The sequence below is a fragment of the Heterodontus francisci genome, chromosome 4 (assembly GCF_036365525.1).
Source record: "Heterodontus francisci isolate sHetFra1 chromosome 4, sHetFra1.hap1, whole genome shotgun sequence".
NCBI lineage: Eukaryota > Metazoa > Chordata > Chondrichthyes > Heterodontiformes > Heterodontidae > Heterodontus > Heterodontus francisci.
The window spans coordinates 25471419-25498307 of NC_090374.1; the positions used below are offsets into that span (position 1 = coordinate 25471419).

General features: G+C 43.4%; 1 protein-coding gene across 2 annotated transcripts in view; it reads left to right on the plus strand.

Moving 5' to 3' along the window:
* Nucleotides 1–26889, plus strand: part of galnt7 (UDP-N-acetyl-alpha-D-galactosamine: polypeptide N-acetylgalactosaminyltransferase 7) — a 188287-nt gene that overhangs the window by 19974 nt on the left and 141424 nt on the right. For both annotated transcript variants that reach the window (XM_068029290.1, XM_068029289.1), the window contains exon 2: nt 18274–18722. In XM_068029290.1, the coding sequence (XP_067885391.1) occupies nt 18274–18722 (449 nt within the window). The remainder of the gene's footprint in view (nt 1–18273; nt 18723–26889) is intronic.

The window sequence follows — 26889 nt, forward strand, 5'->3', positions numbered from 1 at the left end:
CACTAAGTGAATCCCAGTCAATGTTGGGAAAATTAAAATCTCCTATCACCACCACCCTGTTGCTCCTACATCTTTCCATAATCTGTTTACATATTTGTACCTCTATCTCTCGCTCGCTGTTGGGAGGCCTGTAGTACAGCCCCAACATTGTTACCGCACCCTTCCTATTTCTGAGTTCTGCCCATATTGCCTCACTGCTCGAGTCCTCCATAGTGCCCTCCTTCAGCACAGCTGTGATATCCTCTTTGACCAGTAATGCAACTCCTCCACCCCTTTTACCTGCCTCTCTATCCCGCCTGAAGCATCGATATCCTGGGATATTTAGTTGCCAATCATGCCCTTCCCTCAACCAAGTCTCAGTAATAGCAATAACATCATACTGCCAGGTACTAATCCAAGCCCTAAGTTCATCTGCCTTACCTACTACACTTCTTGCATTAAAACAAATGCACCTCAGACCACCAGTCCCTTTGCATTCATCATCTGCTCCCTGCCTGCTCTTCCCCTTAGTCACACTGACTTCATTATCTAGTTCCTTACAGGCTTTAGTTACTACCTCCTTACTGTCCACTGACCTCCTCATTTGGTTCCCATCCCCCTGCCACATTAGTTTAAACCCTCCCCAACAGCGTTAGCAAAAGCATCCCCAAGGACATTGGTTCCAGTCCGGCCCAGGTGTAGACCGTCCAATTTGTAATAGTCCCACCTCCCCCAGAACCGGTCCCAGTCTCCCAAAAATCTGAACCCCTCCCTCCTGCACCATCTCTCAAGCCACGCATTTATCCCTGACTATTCTTTCATTTCTACTCTGACTATCACGTGGCACTGGTAGCAATCCTGAGATTACTACCTCTGAGGTCCTACTTTTTAACTTGGCTCCTAACTCCCTAAATTCTGCTTGTAGGAACTCATCCCGTTTTTTACCTATATCATTGGTGCCTATGTGCACAACGACAGCTGGCTGTTCACCCTCCCCTTTCAGAATGTTCTGCAGCTGATCTGAGACATCCCTGACCCGTGCACCTGGGAGGCAACATACCATTCGGGAGTCTCGTTTTCGACCACAGAACCGCCTATCTACTCCCCTTACAATCGAATCCCCGATGACTATAGCCCTTCCATTCTTTTTCCCGCCCTTCCGAACAGCAGAGCCAGCCACGGTGCCATGAACCTGGCTATTGCTGCCTTCCCCTGGTGAGCCATCTCCCTCAACAGTATCCAAAACGGTATACCTGTTTTGGAGGGAGATGACCGCAGGGGACACCTGCACTGCCTTCCTGCTCTTTCTCTGCCTTTAGGTCACCCATTCCCTTTCTCCCTCAGCAATCCAATTCTGCGGTGTGACCAATTCGCTAAACGTGCTATCCACGACCTCCTCAGCATCGCGGATGCTCCAAAGTGAATCCATCTGCAGCTCCAGAGCCGTGATGCAGTCTAACAAGAGCTGCAGCTGGACACACTTCCAACACGTGAAGGAGTCAGGGACATCAGCCGTGTCCCTGAGCTCCCACATTGAGCAAGAGGAGCATAACACGGGTCTGAGATCTCCTGCCATTTTTAATCTTAAGCTTAACTTAGTCTTAACTTAGATAAATGAAAAAGGAACGAAAAGTTTTTACCAATCACACAAAAAAAAATAGAAAAAGCCTTGCCTTATCTGCACACCACTGAGTCCTTTTTTTTTGGTTAGAGGAGGAGGGCTGGTGGGAGACACTACAGGTGTAGTGTGTCGGGTTCAGCCGCTGCCCAAATATATAGGACTTACTTACCCAGCTGCTACCTCGCTCTCCCTGTCGCCGCTGCAAAAAGAAACTGCCAAAACAAAAAGGGTACTGTGTAAAGTCCTGGGCAACACACTTTAGAAAGGATATATTTCCTTTGGATGGAGGCAAACATAGATTCACCAGAATGTTGTTACACAAACTGGGGTTGTACCCCCCAGGAGACTAAATGTTGATTTGATTGAGGTTTTCAGGTTTTTGAAAAGAGTTGATAGGTTAGATAGAGAGAAATTTTTTCTGCTGGTGAGGGATTCTGGGAGAATGTGAGATAAAATCAGATCCAACACATTCAGGATAGAAGTTGTGGAACACTTCTTCATACAATGAGTGGTAGCAGTGTGGCACTCTTTCAAAAAGCAGTAAAAGTTAATTAATATTTTAAAATTTAAGGTCGATAAATTTTTGCTAGCTACGAGTATCGAGGGATCTCGAGCTCAGATGGGTGGATGGTTAAGATACAGATCATCCATGATCTTAAATAGTGGAACTGGCTCGAGGGACTAAATGGCCTCCTCCCGTTCCTATGATGTGAGGACCCAGGGCATGTTGCTGATCTTGTAGCTTTGGCTAAAGATAAGTTGCACTGCTTGTGCTAAGTGCATCTGATTATGACCACTGCTTATATGTTCACTTGCTGTGAAATAAAGCAGCTTAATTCAAATCGAGCCTTGCCTCTTGAAATGTTTACTTTGCCTGCCTTTGGATAGGTTCACAAAGTGCACATGAAAGACTTTAATCTGGTCTGGGTCACATGTTACATCACTTGGTTACACTATCATGCAGGTCAACTCCCATAAAAGTAAGACATTTAGACTGTTATGGTAGTGACTGGCGTAACTGTCTTTGAGAATGGTCTGATGAAAGACCTGAATTTTTTTTTACAAACCTTAATTCAGGAAATTTAAGTCCTGCTCTCAGCATTGCTTTTATTCTTTTGAAGGTGATAATGTCAAAATTTTATGCAAAAGTCTTCAATTTAACCTCTGTCTTCAAATGCCTATAAAATCCTCAACATTTAGTGCTCTTGTTTATGGCATCGTCTTCATCTTTCTGCATTTTACTGAATAACCTGCGGAAACATTATAGCATGCAGCAAATAAAATATATAAAGGTACAAAATATGTTAAAAATCTTTGCACTCTCTTCAGCGCAGATATTTAGAAGTCATTTCAATGAAAATTGTAAAACTAAGTTAAGTGAGGTTATGAAAATTCTCTAATCAAGGTTTAGTGTTGACTAGGTTCTTATTTCAGTAAACTGGCTTCTTTTGGAGATTTATTATTACACAGTGGAGATTATTCTTTTCAGTTCTGCATTCACCGTTCAGATACTTAAGTCATTGCAAGTTTTCTCTGAATTGCTAGAACAGTTCTGCAGTCTGTCATTTCTATGCAAGTGACTGCTAATCTTACAGTTGCATCCACGGCTGTTAGTATGCAAAATGCAGGAATTGTCTGAAAATGTGCTTGTATTTAGCTGAAAAATGCTACAGCAGTTTGAGAGACTGTAAGAAAATTCTGTTATCAAGTTCATGTGTTTTGTAGATGTCACCAATAACAGTTTGCATTGATATAACAACTTCAATGTAGAAGATGTCAAAGGAAATTTAGAGGTCCAGAGCTCAATCATTTAATCCATCAACCCTGTGCTCGTTGCACCGCATTAACTGCCAATCTGGCAATGTTTCATCCTTGTACTCAAATCCCTCCATGCCCTCGCTCTCTCCATCTCTTTCCTCCTCCAGCCCTAAACCCTCCAAGATCTCTGCCTTCAGCTGCCTAGTCCCTAAGGTCTAGAATTCTCTAAACCTCTCTGCCTCTCTTTACTTTTAAGTCACACCTTAAAACCTACCTCTTTCACTAAACTTTATTTCACCAGTCCTAATATGTCTTGGTGTCAAATTTTGTTTGATAATGCTTCTGTGAAGCGCCATGGGATAGTTTTCTACGTTAAAGGTGCTATATAAATACAATTTGTTGTATCTTGGCTAAGAAAATAGTAGCGATTCTCTTATAGGTTCCATATGTTGGGTAGGATTCAAAGGGGTAGTCATTAATTTTCTAAAAAAAAAGAGCTAGTCATTAATTCCTGCTGGAACTATATCACATGCAGATATCTGATGAAGATCCTGTCAGGCCTATCTATCATGCCTCTCTGATTTAAAAAAATTCCTCACTCACTGTCTCAGCTCACACATGAAACATGGTGAGGTAAAACACGGCTAATACTAGCCACATCCCAGAGTTTCTACCCTTTGAGAATGTAAGAAAGCCCTTTCATTATGGAGATAGGCAGCTTATATCCAGTATCTGACCATATCATACAAGAGAGAATCCAACCATCTCCCCTTGATGCTCAATGGCATTACCATTGCTGAATCCCCCACCATCAACATCCTGCAGGGAGCTCACCATTGATCAGAAACTGAACTGGACCAGCCATATAAATACTGTGACCTCCTCTTGCAACCAGAGGCTGGGAATTCTGCGGCAAGTAACTCATCACCTGACTCCCCAAAGCCTGTCCACCATCCACAAGGCACAAGTCAGGAATGTAATGGCATACTCTCCACTTGCCTGAATGAGTGCAGCTCCAACAACACTCAAGAAGTGCCATGCTATCCAGGACAATGGATCCTGCTTGATTGGCACCCCATCTACCACCTTAAACATGCACTCCCTTCACCACTGGCGCACAGTGACCGCAGTGTGTACCATCTACAAATGCATTGCAGCAACTTGCCAAGCACTCTTCAATAGCACCTTCCGAACCTGCCACCTAGAAGAACAGGGGCAGCATGAGCATGGGAACACCAGGACCTGCAAGTTTCCCTCCAAGTCACTTGCCATCCTGACTTGGAACTATATCGCTGTTCGTTCACAGTCACTGGGTCATGATCCTGGAACTCCCTGTACTTACACCACATGGACTGCAGCGGTTCAAGAAGACTGCTTTCCACCATCTTCATAAGGGCGATTAGGGGTCAGCAATAAATGCTAACTTTGCCAGCGATGCTCACATCCCATGAATGAATACAAAAAAAAAGCCAGTTTGCACGCAGCAAGGTCTCTCAAACAACAATGTGTTAATGACCAGATAATCTGTTTTAGTGATGTTGGTTGAGGGATTAATATTGGCCAGGAGAGCTCCCTGCTCTTCTTCGAAAGTGCTGTGGGGTCTTTTATGTCCATCTGAGAGGACATAATGTCTTATATAGTGGGTATCTTTTGAATACCTAAAGCCCTATATAAGAGGCAAGATGTTGTTGAGACCATATCACTAAAAAGGAAACTGGCTAAGTATTTAAGATTGTGTGTATTTACAGCTTGGTCATTGCAGAGGCAGTGCTGGGAGTAAATTTGAGATGACGAAATAAAAGCAGCACAGTATAATATTGGCAGGACATTTTTTAAAAAAAGAGTATTGTCTGTGGGAGGGGTAGTTGTGGGGGGGTGGGGAACACTCTGCAATGTGAGGTGACTGCCAGGTAATCCCTGGTGGCCTCCCGGCAGGCTCTAGATGAGGCCTTCATTTTTGGGCATTATTTGGCCCATGAGGGGGTCACCAGGTGGAAATGGCCACCCCCATGGCATCAGTGCCACCTGATCTCAGAGACACCCCACCCTCATCAGGGGCCTGCCTGACCTGCGCCCCCGACCCCACTTTCTTTACTTTAAGGGTACACGTCCATCTATGTGGCCTCGTCCTCCTGGTGCAGCCTCAGCAGTGGTCACCGCTCCTCGTGGTGATGCTGAGGTTCCTGAGCTGCCGTCCCTCTGATTGGGCCAGCAGCTTTTGGGGCGCGGGCCACCATTCTTAATTGACTGCTGCCCCATAAAATACGGCCCCGGGTCCACCGAAGCTGGGTTGCCCCCTCCCCCCACTGTACTTTCGGCTCTGGTGGCGGGACTCCTGACCCTGGTGTGGGACTTTGGCCCATAACCTTCTAACTCAGAAGTGAGAGTGCTACCAACGGAGCATAGGTAGCACCGAAAATGTAGTAAAATGTAGATGTCTATTCAGTTACACCTTTTGGAGTTTTGTTATTTTTGGCATTCCGAACTAGTACTAGTCTCATCATGTTGGTTATGGTGCCGTCCCTGTGGTTCTACTCATTTTGCAAGAGTTGACATTCTTGGACTAGTCTGAAAGTTCATCAAGAAGTGTGAGAGCAGGGGTCAAAAAATTAGTACCAGCTGAGTACTGCTATACAGTCAGGTAGTGATTCTTTTCTTTCCTTACCTAGAAGCCTGTGAATTGGAATCTGGAGTGGTATAATGTAGACATTGGGATAAATGAGTACAAGTTCTCCAGCATGCAAGCAGCCCACCCCTGATCATCAATGCAGCTCCACTTTTAAACAGAGACTTAAAATGTTAGGCTTCCATCAGAATGGGACAATGTCACTAACACAAAAAAATCTTTGAAAAAATAATTTTGAGTGTATTTTGCTTTTTTAAGTGTAGTTCAGATTGCAGCCTTAACCAAATTCTGATCTCGTATTAGGCTTCTTAATGAATTTCTAATGAGTCTCTTGTGATTTCTTAAGAAAAAAAATGTGATAACTATCGAGTGACCATTGCAGTGTAATGGAAAGATTTGGTTATATTGCTTATTCTTTAATCTCTTCACTGCTGTTGGGAGTTGCATTTTGACAGTTGATTTTAGCATTTTACTTCAACAACTTTCATTTAGATAGCTGGCTTAACATAAACAGTTCAAAGCATTTACAGAGGAGAGATTGATATCGAACAGGAACGGAAGAGCTAGAAGAGGTAACCAAAAGGATGATTGGAAAAAAAGTAGGCTTGAGCTATCTTTTATACATGGAGACAAATACAAATGTGGAAGGGTTTAGGGAGGGAGTTCTACAGATTAGGGACCATTATGTGGGGAGAGAGATTTGACCACAGGGGGAAGTACTCCTGCACCTCCTGGCCCACAGGCATTTATTTGCTGGGCCTGGCAGCTCCTGCCTCCTGCAACTGTTAGATTTTAGCAGCCATTTAAATTTGAGGAATATTAAAATCACTGGCCTGCCTATCCAGAGTGGTATACAGGGATGCCCCCGAATCTGCTGCTGTTCAACCAGAAGCAGGCACATTTTGTGGCGGGTAAGGGTCCTGTTTCACATTTCTACCAATTTAACCACACCCGCACCTTTCTCACGCCTGTCATTTTATTTATGAAAATGAATGCAAAATGCTGTGAGCAGGTTCACGTACAAGACCCTTTTATCAGAACCAGAAATAGGGTCTCCACCAAAAATATTGACCTGCCTCCTTACAAGTGCTGTGAATTTCCAGCATGTTTTTTTAATTCCAAAGTCAGCATTACCTCTTGTACCCATTGTAATGTCATGAGCAGCATGATAATATGTGTATAGTAAATCAAAGTACTGTGCCGCATCACTGTTTGCAGTTAGTTAACCATAGCAGCTGCATAGTTGGTTGTGCCAAATGCAAGAATAGTGTTGCCTCACTTGTTTTTCTTTCCCTTTGTGTGGGAAAGAAATAGCAAGGTTGTGTGGAATTGCAGTTTTAAGTATATCTGTATTTGCCAGCTCCACCCATATATTGTGCGAATATTTTCTTTTAGACTTTTCTCCCCACCTTGCAGAAATTCTGGTTTTATAGCCTTGAACAAAATTTGTTTAGAATTGCCTGAAGTTAACATAGTATTCATTTCTAAATGTAATTGAGCAATAGTTAATGACCACAGCCGTTGACACCAAGACTGGTGTGTACAGGGAACTCTTAAGCATTCTTTTAACCCCTTATTCTGTGTTAACTCACTAACAGCAAATTTGTTTTGAATAAAACATGATGGCAAATTAGCACAGTACATGGGCAGACCTGACGTAAGCAACAGACATCTGATCTCACTTTTGTACGGCATTGCTATTTTTTGGAATGGGGGAGGTGGGGTGGTGGTTGGGGCAGAATGAGAAGTTTAAAGTAATTTACCCTTTTATCTATCTGAATTTTCTTCCAAGTCTGGTGTAATTTGGTGTAAAATGGGGTGTTTGTTTAAATCTTTACCTGCTGCTCCCCTGAAAGTGCTGACTTTTGTCAGGGTGTAGTAACAGAAGCAGCCCTCTGCTGCCACGCTAGAATAACCATTGTTTTTCAGAGTGTAGATAGTATCAGCAAATTCTTCACCTGTGAACGGAATCACCACGATATCCAGTATTTTCCTCACCCAAATTCTACACATGCACAGACGAAACACAGAGAAAGCCATAGTGTTCAAGTGCTAGAAACTGATGGAAATGCAGTCCGTGTCACCACAAGAACACAAAATAGAAGCAGGACTAGACCATATGGCCCATCGAACCTGCTACGCCATTCAGTACGATCATGGCTGATCTTGGACTTCAACTCCACTTTCCCACTCGCTCGCCATATCCCTTGATTCCCTGAGAGACCAAAAATCTGTCTATCCCGCCCTTAAATGATAGAGCATCCACAACCCTATGGGTTAGAGAATTCCAAAGATTCACAACCCTTTGAGTGAAGTAATTGCTTCTCATCTCAGTCCTAAATGAGTGCCCCTTATGCTGAGACTGTGCACCCGTGTTTTAGATTCCCCGACCAGTGGAAACAATCTCTTTGTCTACCCTGTCTAGCCCCTTCAGAATCTTGTATGTTTCAATGAGATTACCTCTCATTCTTCTAAACTCCAGAGAATATAGGCCCAATTTACTCAGCCCCTCTTCATAGGACACCACCACCGCCCACCTCATCTCAGGGACCAATTTAGTGAATAAAAGCAAAATACAGTAGATGCTGCAAATCTGAAATAAAAACAAGAAATGCTGGAAATACTCAGCAGGTCTGGCAGCATCTGTGGAAGGGTCACTAACCTGAAACGTTAACTCTGCTTCTCCCTCCACAGATGCTGCCAGACCTGCTAAGTATTTTCAACATTTCTTGTTTTTATTACCAATTTAGTGAACCTTCGCTGTACTGCCTCCATCGCAAGTATATCCTTTCTTAAATGTGGAGACCAAAACTGCGCACAGTATTCCAGATGTGGTCTCACCACAGAACCACAGAATCGTTGCAGTGCAGAAGGAGACCATTTGGCCCATTGTATCCGCACTGGCTCTCCAAAAGAGCTATTTATTCCGTTCCATTCCCCTGCCTTCTCCCCATAACTCTGCATGTTCTTCCTTTTCATATGATAGTCTAATTCCCTTTTGAATGCTTCAATTGAACCTGCCTCCACCACACTTTCAGGCAATGTATTCCAGACTTTAACCACTCGCTGCATGAAAAAGTTTTTCCTCATGTCACTTTTGCTTCTTATACAAAATACTTGAAATCTATGCCCTCTCATTCTCGATCCTTTCACGAGTGGGAACAGTTTCTCTCTATTTGAATGCCTCTATCAAATCACCTCTTAGCCTTCTCCAAGGAAAATAGTGCTAACTTCTCCAATCTATCTTCGTTACTGAATTTCTTCATCCCTGGAACCATTCTCGTGACTCTTTTCTGTACTTTCTCCAGTGCCCTCACATCTGTCCGAAAGTGCAGCACCCAGAACTGGACACAGTACTTCAACTGAGGCCGAACTAATGTCTTGTATAAGTTCAGCATAACTTCCTTGCTCTTGTACTCCATGCTGCTATTAATAAACCCCAGGATACTGTATGCTTTATTAACCACTGTCTCAACCTGTCCTGTCACCTTCAGTAACTTATGCATATATATACCCAAGTCCCTCTGCTCCTGCACTGCCTTTAGAATTGTGCGCTTTATTTTATATTATCTCTCCATGGTCCTCCTACAAAAATGAATCGCTTCACGTTTCTCTGCATTGAACTTCATCTGCCACTTGTCTGCCCATTCCACCAACTTGTCTATGCCCTTTTGGAGTTCTACACTATCCTCCTCACAGTTCACAATGCTTCCAAGTTTTGTATCATCTGCCCAGTTTGAAATTGTGCCTTATACTCCAAGGTCTAGGTCATTAACATAGATCAGGAAAAGCAAGGGTCCCAACACTGACCCCTGGGGAACTCCACTACAAACCTTATTCCAGCCCGAAAAATATCCATTAATCAAAGCTTTGTTTCACTAAAACCTTGTACAATTGAAGCAGGACTTCTCTATTTCTGTACTCCAATCCCCTTGCAATAATGGCCAACATGCCGTTTGCTGTACCTGCATGCTGACTTTCTGTGTCCCTTGTCTCTTTGACACCCAAGTCTCTTTGAACATCAACACGTACAAGTTTCATATCTTTTTAAAAAAAAAAAATTCTGCTTTTCTATTTTTATGGTTAAAGTGAATAAGCTCACATTTCCCCACGTTATACTCCACCTGCCACCTTGTTGCCCTTTCACTGTCTATATCTCTTTGCAGCGTCTCTGTGTCCTCCCCACAGCTTACCTTTCCACCTACCTTTGTATCATTAGCAAACTTAGAAACATTACTCTCTGTCTCTTCATCTAAGTTATTAATATCTGTTTGATATGTGGCAAGTGCTTATAACTACTTAATTATCTGTGCCAAGCAACCTCCGTATATACAATATATTTCATGTTATTGCATTGCAGTTTTAGTTATGTTATGCTCTTTAATTTTCCACAATATTGAGACTTATCTGATAATGCCTTGCAGTGTATTTCATATTGTTCAAGATCACTTGAATTTTCTGCTGAACAGCTATTTAATAGATAATAGTGCTAACTCCATCATGCATGCATGAGTAAATGAAAGAAAATTAAAATGTGGCCTAACAGTAAACATAGCTGTACCATTTGAAAACAAAAACTACAGCGGATTTAATGAGAGAATATTATAAATTGTGTAATCTGAAGGGGGCTAAGAAGGTAGGTTGAGACGAATTTCTTTTGATTGCTTGATTGAAGTAGCTTTCCTGCCAAAAACTTGGCATTACCAGTTCTGGCAGTGATGTACTGAACAGCAAGCACAAAAGTTATCCTGTTTTGTTTAGTCCTTATCTGAATGACCATTGCTTTGCCTCATACATAAATTTCCATTACTTTGGAATGGAGGCACTGGAGCGTGTGTGCACTGCGACAGATGTGAGAGGCTTGCTGCCAGGTCTATGCCAGGTCTGGTCCAAACGTGGAGTGGTGATCGGGGCAAGTGTGGCAAGCTACCATAAAACACCCCACAGTTTGAAAGCAAGCGACTTGTAGCATGTAGGCCAACTTGGAGAGGTAGCAAAGCTGTTCTACAGGTTGAAAAAGCCAACGCAACGCCCAAATGGCTGACAGCATAGAATATCTGATTCCCAGATAGGACACAATGGGCAGAATGGCCTCCTTCTCTGCAGTACTTTTTTTTATTCATTCGTAGGATGTGGGCATCACTGGCTCGGCCAGCATTTATTGCCCATCCCTAATTGGCCTTGAACTGAGTGGCTTGCTAGGCCATTTCAGAAGCATTTAAGTGTCAGTGACATTGCTGTGGGTCTGGAGTCACATATAGGCCAGACCAGGTAAGGACAGTATTTTTCCTTCCCTAAAGGACATTAATGAACCAGATGGATTTTTACAACAGTTGACAATGGTTTCATGGTCACCATTAGACTGGCTTTTTTTATATGCAGTGGGATGTGGGCATCTCCTGATGTGAGTCGCAGGAGAGAAAGAAAACTGAAGTGTACAAAAATGTCATTTGTGGTAGCTGTAGATTTATAACTTATTGAAGGGTGTATGTGCAAGTTGAAGTATGAGATTTATTTCCTATGGGTAGTCTCTGGAGACTGCAGAAAGAACTTGTATTTATATAGCTCCTTTCATGACCTTGTGATGTTCCAAAACACTTTTACAGCCAATTAAGTACTTTGTAGAAGCAAAGGCACTGATTTAACTTGGGAAACGTAGCAGCCAATTACCGCAGAGCAAGCTCCCACAATCACCTGATACGTTGTTTTAGTGATGCTGGTTGAGGGACAAATGTTGGCTAGGACACTGAGCAAACTTCTTTTGTGAAAGATCCCATGACAGTATTTCATCCACTGGAGAGCTTAGGCAGGGCTTCAGTTCAGTACAGCACTTCCTCTGTATTGCAAGCCTACATTATGTGCTCAGGTCTCGAGTGGGGCTTGAACCCACAACCTTCTGAATCAGAGGCGAGAGTTACAGTATTGAATGCCCTATCCCTACACCACCCCCAACATTTTATGCTGTTTTGTGCATTTTACAGGATTAGGGAGCCTACTATAATTTTGTCTTCCAAACCAAAAGTAATTTTGCCTGGAAGGATTAGGAATGCTAACAAATATGAAAATAAAAGGAGATTTTGATGCAGCTTTACACGGTAAAGTTAAAATAACATCCTCTGTTAAAATAGCAAATGAAGTATTTACTATATCCGCTCTAATTGCCAACAATAATTGCTACCTTCTCAGAAATGTTTTCTTGCAGCGGTAATAATCATAAAAGAAACTACACAAAAGTGTGGTTTGTGTAACAGGAAGGGAGCTTAATTTGGTGGTGTTAGCTGGACCAGACTGACCTCTGGGCTGGGGCTTTTGCAATCTGTTATGCTCTTAGTGAATATTAATGCCACAATTTCCTGTGCATGTTGACCGCTGTAATACAGATTGAGCTCTTGCCCCAATTTCTATACTGTAACAAAGAAACCTCAACCATGCGTGTAAGCAAACTGAAAACAGCTTTCTAAATTACAGACCGTAACCAGGCATTGTGACTCACTTTCGCAAAAAAGCCATTGGTCCACATTAAACGTTACTGTTGGACATGCAGTAGAATCCTAAAAATAGAATGTCACGTCTTAAGTTAAGTAAAACTCAATATCTCTCATTGCCAAGCCCTGGCAATTCTGCAAGCACAGCGATGACAATTTTTAAAGCTGGCTAATTCATTCACACCAGGGAACATTCTACCTTTTTCCATAACCTCTTCTAGCCTTACAATCCTCCGAGATCTCTGTGCTGCTCCAATTCTGGCCTCTTGCACACCCCTGATTTTCATCACTGCTCCTTTGGTGCAGGTCTTCAGTTGCCTAGGCCCGAGGCTGTGGAATTCCCTCCCTAACCTCTGTGCCTCTCAACCTTCCATCACCCTTTAAAACACCCTTTAAAACCTTTTCAAGTGCAGATTACATCCAATATACATGGAGTTTCCATGACATTTTGCATTGGTTAATAAAACATTCCATTGGAGCTGGTTCCACCTGCATATCTAGCCACGCCCAGATTGAACTGTGGCGAGTTTCCGCTAATTATTAGCCTTCGAGAAGGCTCTTAAAATTAGAGGATTTTTAGGTTATAAGCACATTTTAAATGCTTTAAATATGAAAAATATTTGATTTAGTTGAACTAACTACTGTACAACAATTAAACTAGTAAATGGTTCTGTGCAGTAAGCTATTTTCAATTATTTACAATCTGGTTACTCAGGTGATGAACAAGACATGGATTAAAAATGCTTAATTTTTTGAAAAGCCCATTTTCAGCTATATTAATAAAACTTCACTCTTGATATAGTAAGGAATATTTTCTGATGCAAATTTTTTTTTTTATGTTCTAGAACAGTACCCGATTGTGCTGATTCACAGTAGATTTTATGTTCAGTATTACGCAAATGAGTTTGAGCGGAAACAGGAACAAAGTAATTCACTTGTGAAAGCTAGTGTATTTTGTGCCCGGATTGCTGATTGCACCCAAAGCAGCAACAACAATTTGTATAGCGCCTTTAATGTAATAAAACGTCCCAAAACACTTCACAGAGGCATTATAAAACAAAATATGACACCAAGCCACATGAGAATAGGACAAATGACAAAAAGCATGGTCAAAGAGGTAGGTTTTAAGGAGCTCTTAAAGGAGGAAAGTGAGGCGGAGAGGTTTAGTGAGGGAATTGGGGCCCAGGCAGCTGACGGCATAGCCACCAATAGTGGAGCGATTAAAATGCTCAAGGCCAGAATTAGAGGAGTGCAGATATCCTGGAGGGTTGTAGGGCTGAAGAAGATCACCGAGATAGGGAAGGGCCAGGCCATGGAGCAATTTTGAAAATAAGGATGAGTATATTAAAATCAATATTTAACCGGGAGCCAGTTTAGGTCAGCGAGCACAGGGGTGATGGGTGAACAGCATTTGGTGTGAGTTAGGACATTGATAGCAGAGTTTTGGATTGCCTCAAGTTTAGTTTAGTTTAGTTTAGAGATACAGCACTGAAACAGGCCCTTCGGCCCACTGAGTCTGTGCCGACCATCAACCACCCATTTATACTAATCCTACACTAATCCCATATTCCTACCACATCCCCACCTGTCCCTATATTTCCCTACCACCTACCTATACTAGGGGCAATTTATAATGGCCAATTAACCTATCAACCAGCAAGTCTTTGGCATGTGGGAGGAAACCGGAGCACCTGGAGGAAACCCACGCAGACACAGGGAGAACTTGCAAACTCCACACAGGCAGCACCCAGAATTGAACCCGGGTCACTGGAGCTGTGAGGCTGCGGTGCTAACCACTGCGCCTATGGAGGGTAGAATGTGGGAGGCCAGCAAGGAGTGTGTCAGAATAGTCCAGACTGGAGGTAACAAAGACATGGATGTGCATATCATTAGCAGAAGAGCAAAGACCGAGGTGGAGATGTGCGATGTTACAAAGGTGGAAATAGGGGGTTTCAGTCATGGCGTGGATATGTGGTTGAATGCTCATCTCGGGGTCAAATATGGCACCAAGTTGCGAACAGACTGCTTCAGCCTCAGGCAACTTGCAGGGAGAGAGATGACATTGACGGCGAGGGAGTGGAGTTTGTGATGGGACCGATGACCACGGCTTCAGTCTTCCGAATAAATTGCTGCTCCTCCAGTATGGGATATCAGATAAACAGTCTGACAATTTAGAGACAGTGGAGGGGTCAAGAGAGGTGGTGGTGAGGTAGAGCTGGGTGTCATCAGCATCCATTTGTAAACTGATGTTTTCAGATGATGCCACCTAGGGGGCAGCTTGAAGTGAAAAATAGGAGGGGGATCAATCAGAGCGGACACCAGAAGTAACTGCGGGAATGGGAAGAGAAACCAATGATGGCGATTCTCTGGCTACGACTAGATGGATAAGAATGGAACCAGGTGAGTGAAGTCCCAGCCAGCTAGACAACGGTTAAGAGGCATTTGGAGGAGGCAGGTGTGATCAATTGTGTCAGGCTGCAGACAGTTTGAGATGGACGAGAAGGGATAGTTTGTTTTTGTCACAGTCAATCACATGTTATTTGTGACTTTGATGACAGCTATTTTGCAACTGTGGCAGGGATAGAAAAATGATTTGGAGGGATTCAAACATGGAGTTCCAGGAAGGATGGGCACAAATTTGGGAAGTGACAACACATTCAAGGACTTTGGAGAGGAAAGGAAGGTTCAAGATGGGGCAGTAGTTTGCCAGGATGGAGGAGTCAAGCATTGGATTTTTGAGGAGAGCGGAAACTGTGGCTGAATTTTATTCTGTAACCGAGTACCCAACAGTGGGCAGGAAGGCCGGGGGGTGGGGAGATGGGAGGACCAATCCTCAGCCCTCTGACGGACCCCAGTTGCAATTTCACGGTGGGCAGGCAATTAACTGCCCGCCATCTGGGACGCCATCCCTTTAACGGATGAGCTGCCGATCAATCAGAATGCTGGCAGCACCACTGGGAGCAGTGGCTGCTGCCAGTACTGCCGGAGGCCCTGCAGTACCCAGGAGAGGTAAATGGGGTCAGGGTTGCCGGGGTCTGGCAAGCCTGGCGACACTGTGGGGATTGGCGAGTGTGGGGAGGGATCTTCCCGGAGGGGGGGGGGGGGGGGGGCGATTGCTACCAGGTTCCCATCCGGGGTCTTGGATTGCACCTGAAGGAGGGCACCCCACCCCCACCCCCCAACCCCACTAAGTGGGCACCAGGTTTCATCCTGTGGCGGTGGGTCCCTCTGCCTTCAATTAAATTGAGGTAGAGTTGGGAAGAGGCTCTTAAGTGGCCATTAATTGGCCAATTAAGGGCCTCAATTGGCCTGGGCAGGGAGACCATCCTCTGCCTTCCCCACCCCAGAATAAACTGAAAGGTGTCGGGAAAGTGATGGGCATTCCACCCCCATGCAATTTTATGGGCCCACTGCCTCCGTCCCCATCCCTAGGGGGCCCATAAAATTCAGTCCTGTATCTCTAGCTGCAGGTCTCAGTTCCAGTTCCTTCTCCCACTTATGGTTATGCAGAATCTTGAGTCAGATATTTTGCAATGAGCTGATGGTTTTACACAGCTCTCTATTTTCCCTCCAATTCATCTAATTTTTCCATGTTGATGGGCACCAATCTAATTGAAAAAAGCTTTTTTGATAGGCTTTGACACACTAGCAAACCAGGGGCGGCGCAGTGGTTAGCACCGCAGCCTCACTGCTCCAGCGACCCGGGTTTGGGTACTGCCTGTGCGGTGTTTGCAGGTTCTCCCTGTAACCATGTGGGTTTCCGCCGGGTGCTCCGGTTTCCTCCCACAGCCAAAGACTTGCAGGTTGATAGGTAAATTGGCCATTGTAAATTGCCCCTGGTGTAGGTAGTGGTAGGAGAATTGAGGGAAAGTGGGGATGTGGTAGGGAATATGGAATTAATGTAGGATTAGTATAAATGGGTTGGTTGATGGTCGGCATAGACTCGGTGGGCTGAAGGGCCTATTTCAGTGCTGTATCTCTCTATGACTCTATGACTAAGTTGACTTCGTTTAAAAAGTTGACTGTTGGCACGTATGTTGCAAACCTATGTATAAAAATGTTTTTGTATCATTTAAAGATTTATTTAGGTAGTGCATCCACTTTATAAATAGTCCATGACATATATTGCCGATCCCATGATGGATAGTTCTTTGCAGACGAAGATCAAGGGAAGATTTGACTCTGTGGGTACTGGCACACTCGCTGGTGGCTAAACAATCCAATTCTAGATCTGCATGCTCTTGAGCATTTGGGGCAGAAGAAATTTTGACGTAGGGGAACCTGGGCAGAAGCAGCTTCCTTCTGTTTTTGACATTTCTCTCCTACAGCTTTGCATCTTAAGGATTCAAACCTGCACGTAGCATTCTTGAGTTTTGAGCACCCGTTGTTCCTGTCAGCAGCTTCCTGTTCCCACGTCCGTTGTTTGATGTCAGCCAAGGAGAGTTGTTTCTTCAGCTGGTCCTTGAAACGTTTTTGCGGAGCCTACCCCACATATACTATTATATAATCTTAAATTGTTTTAATATAGCAGAATTGCTTTTTAATTATGGTTATAATAAACCTCGGAATTTTGGATCCAACTGTACTGCAGCTCTGATGGTATGGAATCTGAGGCAATGAAAAGGAGAAATTTGTAGGACAATGGGGAAAGAGCAGAGTGGGGCTAATTAGCTAACTCTTTTGAAGCGGCAACACAGATCTGATGGGCCGAATGCCTCCCTTTTGTATATTATGATTCAATGATAGTTAGGTTGAGAAATAGCGAAATAAGTCAGGAGAACAGATTGCTTCCAACTAGCTCTGTGAACACTGAAATCATATCAAAATGACACATCCTCTAAAGCTCTTTTTAAAAAGCTAAAGCTATGTCTGCCAGCGATTCTCCCCATTTATGAAAAGTACCTTTGACATTGTTTTAATATTTTAATAGCATTCTTTCTCATCAGTTTAGATGTATTGGTGGGAATTGTTGTATCTTTTCTGATCCTTCCCCCAACTTCCACTTCGTTCATAGAATCTCCAATCCTTTCTTGTATTATACATGTACAGAATCCATCAATTTAATGAGAGGCTTAAGAGCTTCACAATTCCCTCTGCAGCAGGGGTGTTCAAGCATTTTGTCTTTGTGGGCCATATATACTGTGTAAATCAGCGTTCCTACACTGGCGCAGTGGTTAGCACCGCAGTCTCACAGCTCCAGCGACCCGGGTTCAATTCTGGGTACTGCCTGTGTGGAGTTTGCAAGTTCTCCCTGTGTCTGCGTGGGTTTCCTCCAGGTGCTCCGGTTTCCTCCCACATGCCAAAGACTTGCAGGTTGATAGGTTAATTGGCCATTATAAATTGCCCCTAGTACAGGTAGGTGGTAGGGAAATATAGAGACAGGTGGGGATGTGGTAGGAATATGGGATTAGTGTAGGATTAGTATAAATGGGTGGTTGATGGTCGGCACAGACTCGGTGGGCCAAAGGGCCTGTTTCAGTGCTGTATCTCTAAACTAAACTAAACATGCTAGGGTTCTGACTTAGAACTGGAATCTCATTGATACATAAATCCTAAGAATAAATAGCCTTTTCCAAGTCTCCAGACCACAAAATTCAAACGGGAAAACTGGCAAATAAGTATAATATACAAAAAGAGGTGACTCCTAAGTATATCAGTAGCTGGTTAGTTGAGGTTCATAGGCCATAAAGGGCATGACCTGAGGTTTTAATGCCTCTTGTTCTACACTATCACTTATTCTGTGTATATATTAGTTTTTTGAAAGCGCATGGTATTAATATTTTTGTTATCTGTTTACCTTTTAGCCCGGAAGGGATATCAACAACCATCTGCCTAATATTGGAGATAATGGACATGCTGTCAATAAATTTCAGCCCGTTGTCCCTTGGCCTCAGGTTGAAGGCGTAGAAGTGGACCTAGAATCTATTCGGCTGAAAAATAAAAATGCACCACAACAAGATGTTGCTGGCAACAACCAACAGAATGCAATACAGAAACAGTATGTTACTTTCAAACCTCAGAAAAATGCTTACTCTGATCCGGTGTTGAGGAAAGGTATCCTGGGGAACTTTGAGGCCAAAGAGCCAGAACCTCATGGTGTTGTCAATGGTCCTGGAGAAGGAGCAAAACCTTTGATATTGGGGCCTGAATATAAAGATGATGTGCAAGCAAGTATCAAAGAGTTTGGTTTCAACATGGTGGCCAGTGATCTGATCTCGCTGGATCGAACAATCAATGATCTGAGACACGAAGAGTAAGTGTTTATGGAAGTGTTCTGCAACGTTAACTCTGTTTCTTTTTCCACAGATGCTGCCAGACCTGTTGAGTATTTCCAGCACTTTCTGTTTTTCTCTAGATTTTCAGCATGTGCAGTATTTTGCTTTTATTATTATGTATGGAAGTGAGATTGTGTTACTCAGTTTACACCCTGAATTGAGAGTCTTTTTCTACTTTCATCATCTTGTTGCATTTTCTCCACTTTATTCCCTGTGCATGGTTACGTTTCCACAGGGGACAGCAGCTCTCTATAGAACCTTGCTCTTGTGCCAATTCTTTACTATTGAGGATATCACAGCTGAGCATTACCAGCTCTTGCTCGGTTCCCACTCTAATTTTCCAGCGCCTAGTGGATAGAGATCGGAGTAGGAATCCTAGCATTCTTTCTACCCATGCAGGGGCATCATACTGACTGGACTGTTTCTGTCACTGTCCAGCTAACATCAGCTAATTCTGGATACATTAGGAATTGAAGCTGTTGTGTAACTCAGTCTCTCTGTTCTGCCAGCAAGTCTGTATTGTGCGGTGTGCGCTTTGTTGCAGATGTCTTCAGCTGTAGCCTGCTGTGATGCTGTGAAAACGATTAGCACCCGTAAGTGTATTGCTGCGTTCATGTAGGAATAGATGACTGAAACTCTGTTGTTCCTGCAGACAGTACAGCTCTTGTTTTTATTTTGTATAAACGCTAAAGATTTCGACAGATCAGTAGTCTTCAGTTGTAAATTTAGAAGAAAATTGCGGTTTTAGGATGGAATCTATTCATTACTTAGTGTGTGAAACAGAGTATTCTTAAGAATGAGAATTCAGTGCACTAGCTGAGCATTATTACCTTCAAAAGAAAAGGAATGCTACCTGATAAACCAGAAAAGTAGCGATAATTTATTGCCTCATTGTTGAAACTATGTTTAGTTTAGAGATACAGCACTGAAACAGGCCCTTTGGCCCACCGAGTCTGTGCCGACCACCCATCTATACTAATCCTCCACTAATTCCATATTCCTACCACATCCCCACCTATCCCTATATTTCCCTACCACCTACCTATACTAGGGGCAATTGCTAATGGCCAATTTACCTATCCACCTGCAAGTCTTTGGCATGTGGGAGGAAACCGGAGCACCCGGAGGAAACCCACGCAGACACAGGGAGAACTTGCAAACTCCACACAGGCAGTACCCAGAATTGAACCCGGGTCACTGGAGCTGTGAGGCTGTGGTGCTAACCACTGCGCCACTGTGCCGCCTTAAGTCATGTTCTTCTTAACTCCTTCCAGAGCACCTTATTGATCTACCCCAGCATGCTTTCTTCCAGCTCTTAGAAAAATTGCTGATCATCATTTCTCAGCAAGCTTTTCTCCAAACTAACCTTAGAACCTGGAGTTTGTTTTCAGGTGTTTTCAATAATCAGACTGTCTATAATTCTGTTTTGTGTTAGGTGAGGGTAATCATTGGAAAGAATAGAGGAACTACTTGTATATAAAAAAGCAGAGTTGCAGAGTCCATGGCAAATGACCATGGGCTGCAGATGCTAAAAACAACAGCAACAAATTCTTCCAGTATTATGCAATAAAAAAATTACGTAAGAACTGGGAACTTTGCGAATGCAGGCAAAATTGGCACCGAGATGAACTAAAAATAGCTGACACATTAAATTGCTTCCTCAAAATAGTTACTAGTAACATGCTACCCACTGTAAAAGCTTTATAGAAGCAGACTGAAAAGATTTCTGTATCATTGGATTGAAGGTTCTAGGCAGGTTTAAAGGGCACAAAACAAACTAGAATCGCACTGCACAGAAGGAGGCCGTTTGGCCCATCGTGTCCATGCTGGGTCTTTGAGAGAGCTTTCCCCCATAGCTCTGCAAATTTCTCCTTCTCAAGTATATATCCAATTCCCTTTTACTGTTACCGTTGAATCAGTTTCCACCACCTATTCAGGCACTGCATTCCAGATCAGAACTATTTGCTTTGTTTAAATAGAAATTCTCCTCATTTTCCCCCTATACCTTTTGCCAGTTTTCTTAAAGCTATGTCCTCTGGTTACTGAGCCTCCTGCCAGTGGAAATAGTTTTCCCTTATCAACTCTATCAAAATTAATAGAACTTTCTGGTATATATTGTCTGTTCCTGTAGATTTCGTCTCCAATTTTCAAAATGCTGACAGTCATGAGGAAGCTTATCAATGCAGGGGTGTTCTTCTGGAAAGAAGCCATGGTACACACTGCTGCCACTGTGTGTTGGTGGAGAGAGTAAATGCTTATGGAGCACAAAGGATGGGCGGCCACCCATGAGGGCATTTAATAGTTGCGTCTGGAAGTGGAATACGTGTGGATGATGGTTTCAGCAACAAGGGGATGAAATGAGCAATGGTAGAGAGGTGAAAGTCGGGGTGATGGAGAGGATATGTGATTGAAAGTTCAGATTAAGGTTGTGTAGGATGCTAAATTTGCAAACAGCCTGGTTCAACCTCAAACACGGGCCAGGTAGGGCGATGGAATCTGTGGCAAGGATATAGATTTTGTTTTGGGGGCCGAAGATGATTGCATCATTGCTTCCGATATGTTACAAAATCATATTGCCCTAAATGTGTCCATTTTGCCTCGGTGGTAAAACTCTCGCTGCTGAGTGAGAAAGTTTTGGGTTTAAGACCCAATCCAGAGATTGAGCACATCATCTAGGGTGACATCAGTGCAGTACTGAAGGAGTGCTAAACTGTCTTTCAAATGAGCTGATAAACTGACAGCTGGACTTTCCTCTCAAGTTACTTTAAAAGATCCAGTGGCACTATTCAAAGAAGAGCAGTGGAGTTGACCAACATCATTAAAACAATTTTTCTTGCCATTTATCTCATTGACATTTGTAGGACCTTCCTCACTGCAATTGGCTGCATGTTTACCTATATTACAGAAGTAACTACACTTCAAAAGTACTTCATTGACTGTAAAGCACTTTGGCACCTCCTGAGATCATAAAAGGTGCTATATAAATGCAATTTCTTGTTGTCCTTCCCTAAATGTGATCTGTGTCTTGCTAGTAATTGTCAGCCTGCTGTTTTCCTTAATGTGAGTGACTAATGTGCTCTACTACCTAATATATTGCTGTTGCTATGTGTCCTTGGGAGGTTTTTGACATTCCGGTGGCTCTCAATCTCGGAGCAAGGATTTGAGATGGCCCAAGAGCAAGGACCCGTGATGGCCCAGGTACAGATTGCGCCACTTTGGTAGCTGTGAAGGTGATCCAGCCCTGCTTTCTTTCTCACATCCTCAGAGTTCAGAGAAGGGTGTTGGAATGGTGCAGACATGTTATTATCCTGAGAGACAGCAACATGGTCTCTCCCCAAACTGGTCCAAGAAGGTGACAACAGTGCAATCCAGCCCTGTATGGCAGCAGTCAGAACCATAGCGATTCCATAGCAGATGTCTGTGGATTTACCATGATTCTTGGTGGACTGCAGTGTTTCATTTCCATACATCAACACAGTGCATATACTATAAATATGAACAAAAAGAGGAGGAGTTTGGCATAAATCCTGAAACGGTGGCTAGGTTTCTAATTCCCCCACCCACTCCTTCAATAGTGTAAATGCGTCAGATCACAAAGGGAACAAAAGTATGGAATTTGACGAGTTCGCCAATGGAGCTTTTCTCCCTCTTATTTTATGGTTTTCTCTTGCAAAAAGTGTAAAAGAGGTTGAATCATTGAATTTGCAAGGAGTATCAGGTCCTGCCCACAGTGGATGGCATTACAGTACCAAGTTTTTTTTTATCCTTTCATGGGATGTGGGCATTGCTGGCCAGGCCAGCATTTGTAGCCCATCCCCAATTGTCTTTGAGAACTGAGTAGCTTGCTAGGCCATTTCAGAGGGCAGTTGAGAGTCAACCACATTGCTGTAGGTCTGGAGTCACATGTAGGCCAAACAGGTAAAGATGGCCGATTTCCTTCGCTAAAGGACATTAGTGAACCAGATGGAATTTTACAATAATCGATGATAGCTTTCAATTGCAGATTTTTGTGATTTAGTTGAATTTTAATTCCACCAGCTGCCATGGTGGGATTTGAACCCATGTTCCACAAGGCATTAGTCTGGGCCTCTGGATTACTAGTTCAGTGACGTTTCCATTATGCCATCATCTCCCCTAAGTATCATTCAGGTGCAATCATTTTTCTCATGGAGAACGGCAGTTGAGGATATGAGGAAATGAACCTACTGCAAAGTGTATGTTAAGCATAATGGGTAATCATGGATGTTTTTAAAGATTGTCTGACTATTTGGGAGGGAAGGTGCAATTTTATTAACGTGAAGTTAAGGGGGAGTCTCCTACGGAGCTCATTAAACCTTTTGCAGTGCAGTAGCCAGGTCCACTGACTTGATCATTTTGCCACCAACTATCAGGAAACTGAGGCTCTCTGCTACTTGCACAACTATTATTTGAGATGCTAAAGTCTCACAATCACTTTGCATTCCTCTTTTGTCAACAAGAACACCAACACCTCTATTATGTCACAGATTTTTAAAGCCTGCTGCTGATGCAATATCTTCTCTTCCCCACCGCCCACTAACCCCCCGACCCACTAATGGGTAAATGCCTAATGATAGACACCGTAAACTGCAAAATAAAAAAAATTCAAAAGAAGCAAGTTTTACTTTTAAAAAAAAATCCCACTCTCTCATTTATCAAGGTCTTTTGGTTTCTTGGAGGCACAGGGAACCTCGTCTAATGCAATCAGGAGGAATGTTGATGTATAAGAGGGAGATAGATATGTAGGCAAATCTCTGAGAGGTGCAAGAACAATAGGGCAGTGACAGGGAATTTTAATTACCCTGATATTAACTGGGATAGTTTTAGTGTGAAAGGAACTGAGGGAGCAGAATTCTTGAGGTGCAAGAATGTCTTTAGGAGAACATTTTTGGCCAGTATGTAGCAAGTCCAACAAGAGAGAGTGCAGTTTTGGACTTAGTTTTAGGAAATGAAGCTGGGCAGGTGGAAGGAGTGGCAGTGGGAGAGCATTTTGGTGGTAGTGATCATAATTCAGTCAATTTTAACATAATTATGGAAAAGGACAGGGATAGAACAGGAGTTGGAGTTCTCAATTGGAGTCAATTCTGAGAGACAGGATAAAGTGTCACTTAGAAAGGCATGTATTAATCGAGGACAGTCAGCATGGATTTGCTAAGGAAAGATCTTGTCTGACCAACTTGACATTTTTTGAAGAAGTAACAAGGAAGACAGATGAGGGTAGTGCAGTTGATGTGCTCTACATGGATTTTGGTAAGGCCCCAGATGCAGACTGGTTTAAAAAAAAAAGTCCATGGGGTTCAGGGAAATGCAGCTAGGTGGATACAAAATTGCCTTAGTTGCAGGAAACAGTGTAATTATTGATGTCAGCCCACTTCTACCTCCTTCCCAAAATCCACAAACAGGACTGTCCCTGCAGACTGTTCCTGCCCCACTGAACTTATTTCTTCCTATCTCGACTCTATCTTTTCTCCTCTGGTACAGTTTCTTCCCAGCTACATCCGTGACACTTCTGACGCCCTACGTCATTTTGACAATTTCTAGTTTCCTGGCCCTAACTGCTTCCTCTTCACTATGGACGTCCAATCTCCCTACACCTCCATCCCCCACCAGGAGGGTTTGAGGGCTGTCCGCTTCTTCCTTGAACAGAGGCCCTACCAGTCCCCATACACCACCACCCTCCTCCGCCTGGCTGAACTTGTTCTCAAATTGAACAACTTCTCCTTCAACTCCACTCACTTCCTTCAAGTAAAAGGTGTTGCTATGGGTACCCACATGGGTCCTAGTTATGCCTGCCTTTTTGTGGGATATGTCGTACAATTCCTTGTTCCAGTCCTACTCTGGCCCCTTCCCCCAACTCTTTTTCTGGTACATTAATGACTGTATCTGTGCCGTTTCCTGCTCCTGCCCGGAATTGGAAAACTTTTATCGACTTTGCTTCTAATTTCCACCCTTCTCTCACCTTTACATGGTCTATCTCCAACTCTTTCCTTCCCTTCCTCGACTTCTCTGTCTCCATCTCTGGGGATAGGTTGTCTACCAATATTCATTATAAGCCCACTGACTCCCACAGCTACCTTGGCTACACTTCTTCATAATCTGCCTCCTGTAAGGACTCCATTTTCCCAGTTTCTCCATCTCCAACGCATCTGCTCTGATGATGCAACCTTCCACGACAGCGCTTCTGATATGTCTTTTTCCTCGACCGAGGATTCCTTCCCCCACTGTGGTTGACAGGGCCCTCAGTCGTGTCTGGCCCCTTTCCCGCACCTCTACCTTCACCCCTTCCCCTCCCAGAACTGCGACAGGGTTCCCCTTGCCCTCACTTTCCACCCCACCAGCCTCCACATCCAAAGGATCATCCTCTGCCATTTCGGCCACATCCAGCGTGATGCCACTACCAAATGCATCTTTCCTTCCCCTGTCTGCATTCCGAAGGGATCATTCGCTCTTCGACACCCTGGTCCACTCGTCCGTTACCCCCACCACCTCGTCCCCTTCTCACAGCACCGTCCCCTGCAATTGCAGGAGGTGTAATACCTGCCCATTTACCTCCTCTCTCCTCACTGTCCAAGGCCCCAAACACTCCTTTCAGGTGAAGCAGCGATTTACTTGTACTTCTTTCAATATAGTATACTGTATTCGCTGCTCACAATATGGTCTCCTCTACATTGGGGAGATCAAACGCAGATTGGGTGACTGCTTTGCGGAACACCTCCGCTCAGTCTGAAAGCATAACCCCGAGCTTCCGGTTGCTTGCCATTTCGACGCACCCCCCTGCTCACATGCTCACATCTCCATCCTGGGATTGCTGCAGTGTTCCAGTGAACATCAACGCAAGCTAGAGGAACAGCACCTCATTTACCGATTAGGCACCCTACAGCCTGCCGGACTGAACATTGAGTTCAGTAGTTTCAGAGCATGACGGGGGCCCCCCTTTTCCAAATCTAAGGAATTTTGGAAAATCAAGCTTGCGTATCCACTATATCTGCAGCTTTTAGAATCCTAGGATGTATGCCATTAGATCCTGGAAGTTTGTCAGATTTTAGTCCCTTACGTTTTTCCAATTTGTTTCTCTGCTGATATGAATTTCCTCACTCTTTTTAGCCCCTGGTTACTGGCTATTTCCAGTATGGAACTTGTGTCTTCTACTGTGAAGACAGACACAAAATATTTGTTCAATGCCTCTGCCATTTCCTCATTCCCCATGATAATTTCTTCTGTCTCTGCTTCCAAGGGACAAACGTTTACTTTAGCCAATCTCTTCCTTTTGATATACCTATAAAAGCTCTTATAATCTGTGTTTGCATTACTGGCTAGTTTACTCTCATTCTATTTTTTTTCCTTTTATCAACTTTTCGGTGGCTCTTTGCTGGTTTCTAAAACACCCCCAATCCTCAAACTTGCTACTCTTTTTTGCAATATTGTAAGCCTTTTCTTTTAATCTAATACTTTCCTTAACTTCCTCAGTGAGCCACAGATGGGTCTTTCTGGCTGAGTTTTTGTTTTTCAAAAGAATGTATTTTTGTTGAACATTTTTAATAGTTTCTTTAAAGGTTTCTCACTGTTCATTTACCGCCATACCTTTTAGTCTATTTACCCAATTTTCCTTAGCCAGTTCTCCCCTCATGCCTACGTAATTGGCTTTAAGTTTAAGATTCTTTGTAATTGGAGCATGTCACTTTCAAACTTAACATGGAATTCAACGGTATTATGATCACTCTTTTCCAGTGGATCTTTTACTATGACATTGCTTATTGACCCTGCCTCACTACATGGTACTAGATCTAAGATAACTTTATCCCTAGTTGGCTCCACAAAGTATTACTACAAGAAACTGTCCCGAAAACATTCTACAAACTGATCTTCTAGACCATTCCTGCCAATTTCATTGTCCCAGTTTATATGAAGATTAAGGTCCCCCACAATTATTACATTGACTTTGTTACAAGCTCCAATAATTTCTTCTTTACTGCTCTGTCCAATGGTATAACTACTGTTAGGGGGCCTATAAACTACTCCCACCAGTACTTTATAATTCTTGCTATTCCTTATTTTCACCCATACTGATTCTACTGAGGCCAGATCCTTACTAATGCCCTTGCGTCATCCTTTACTATCAGTGCTACC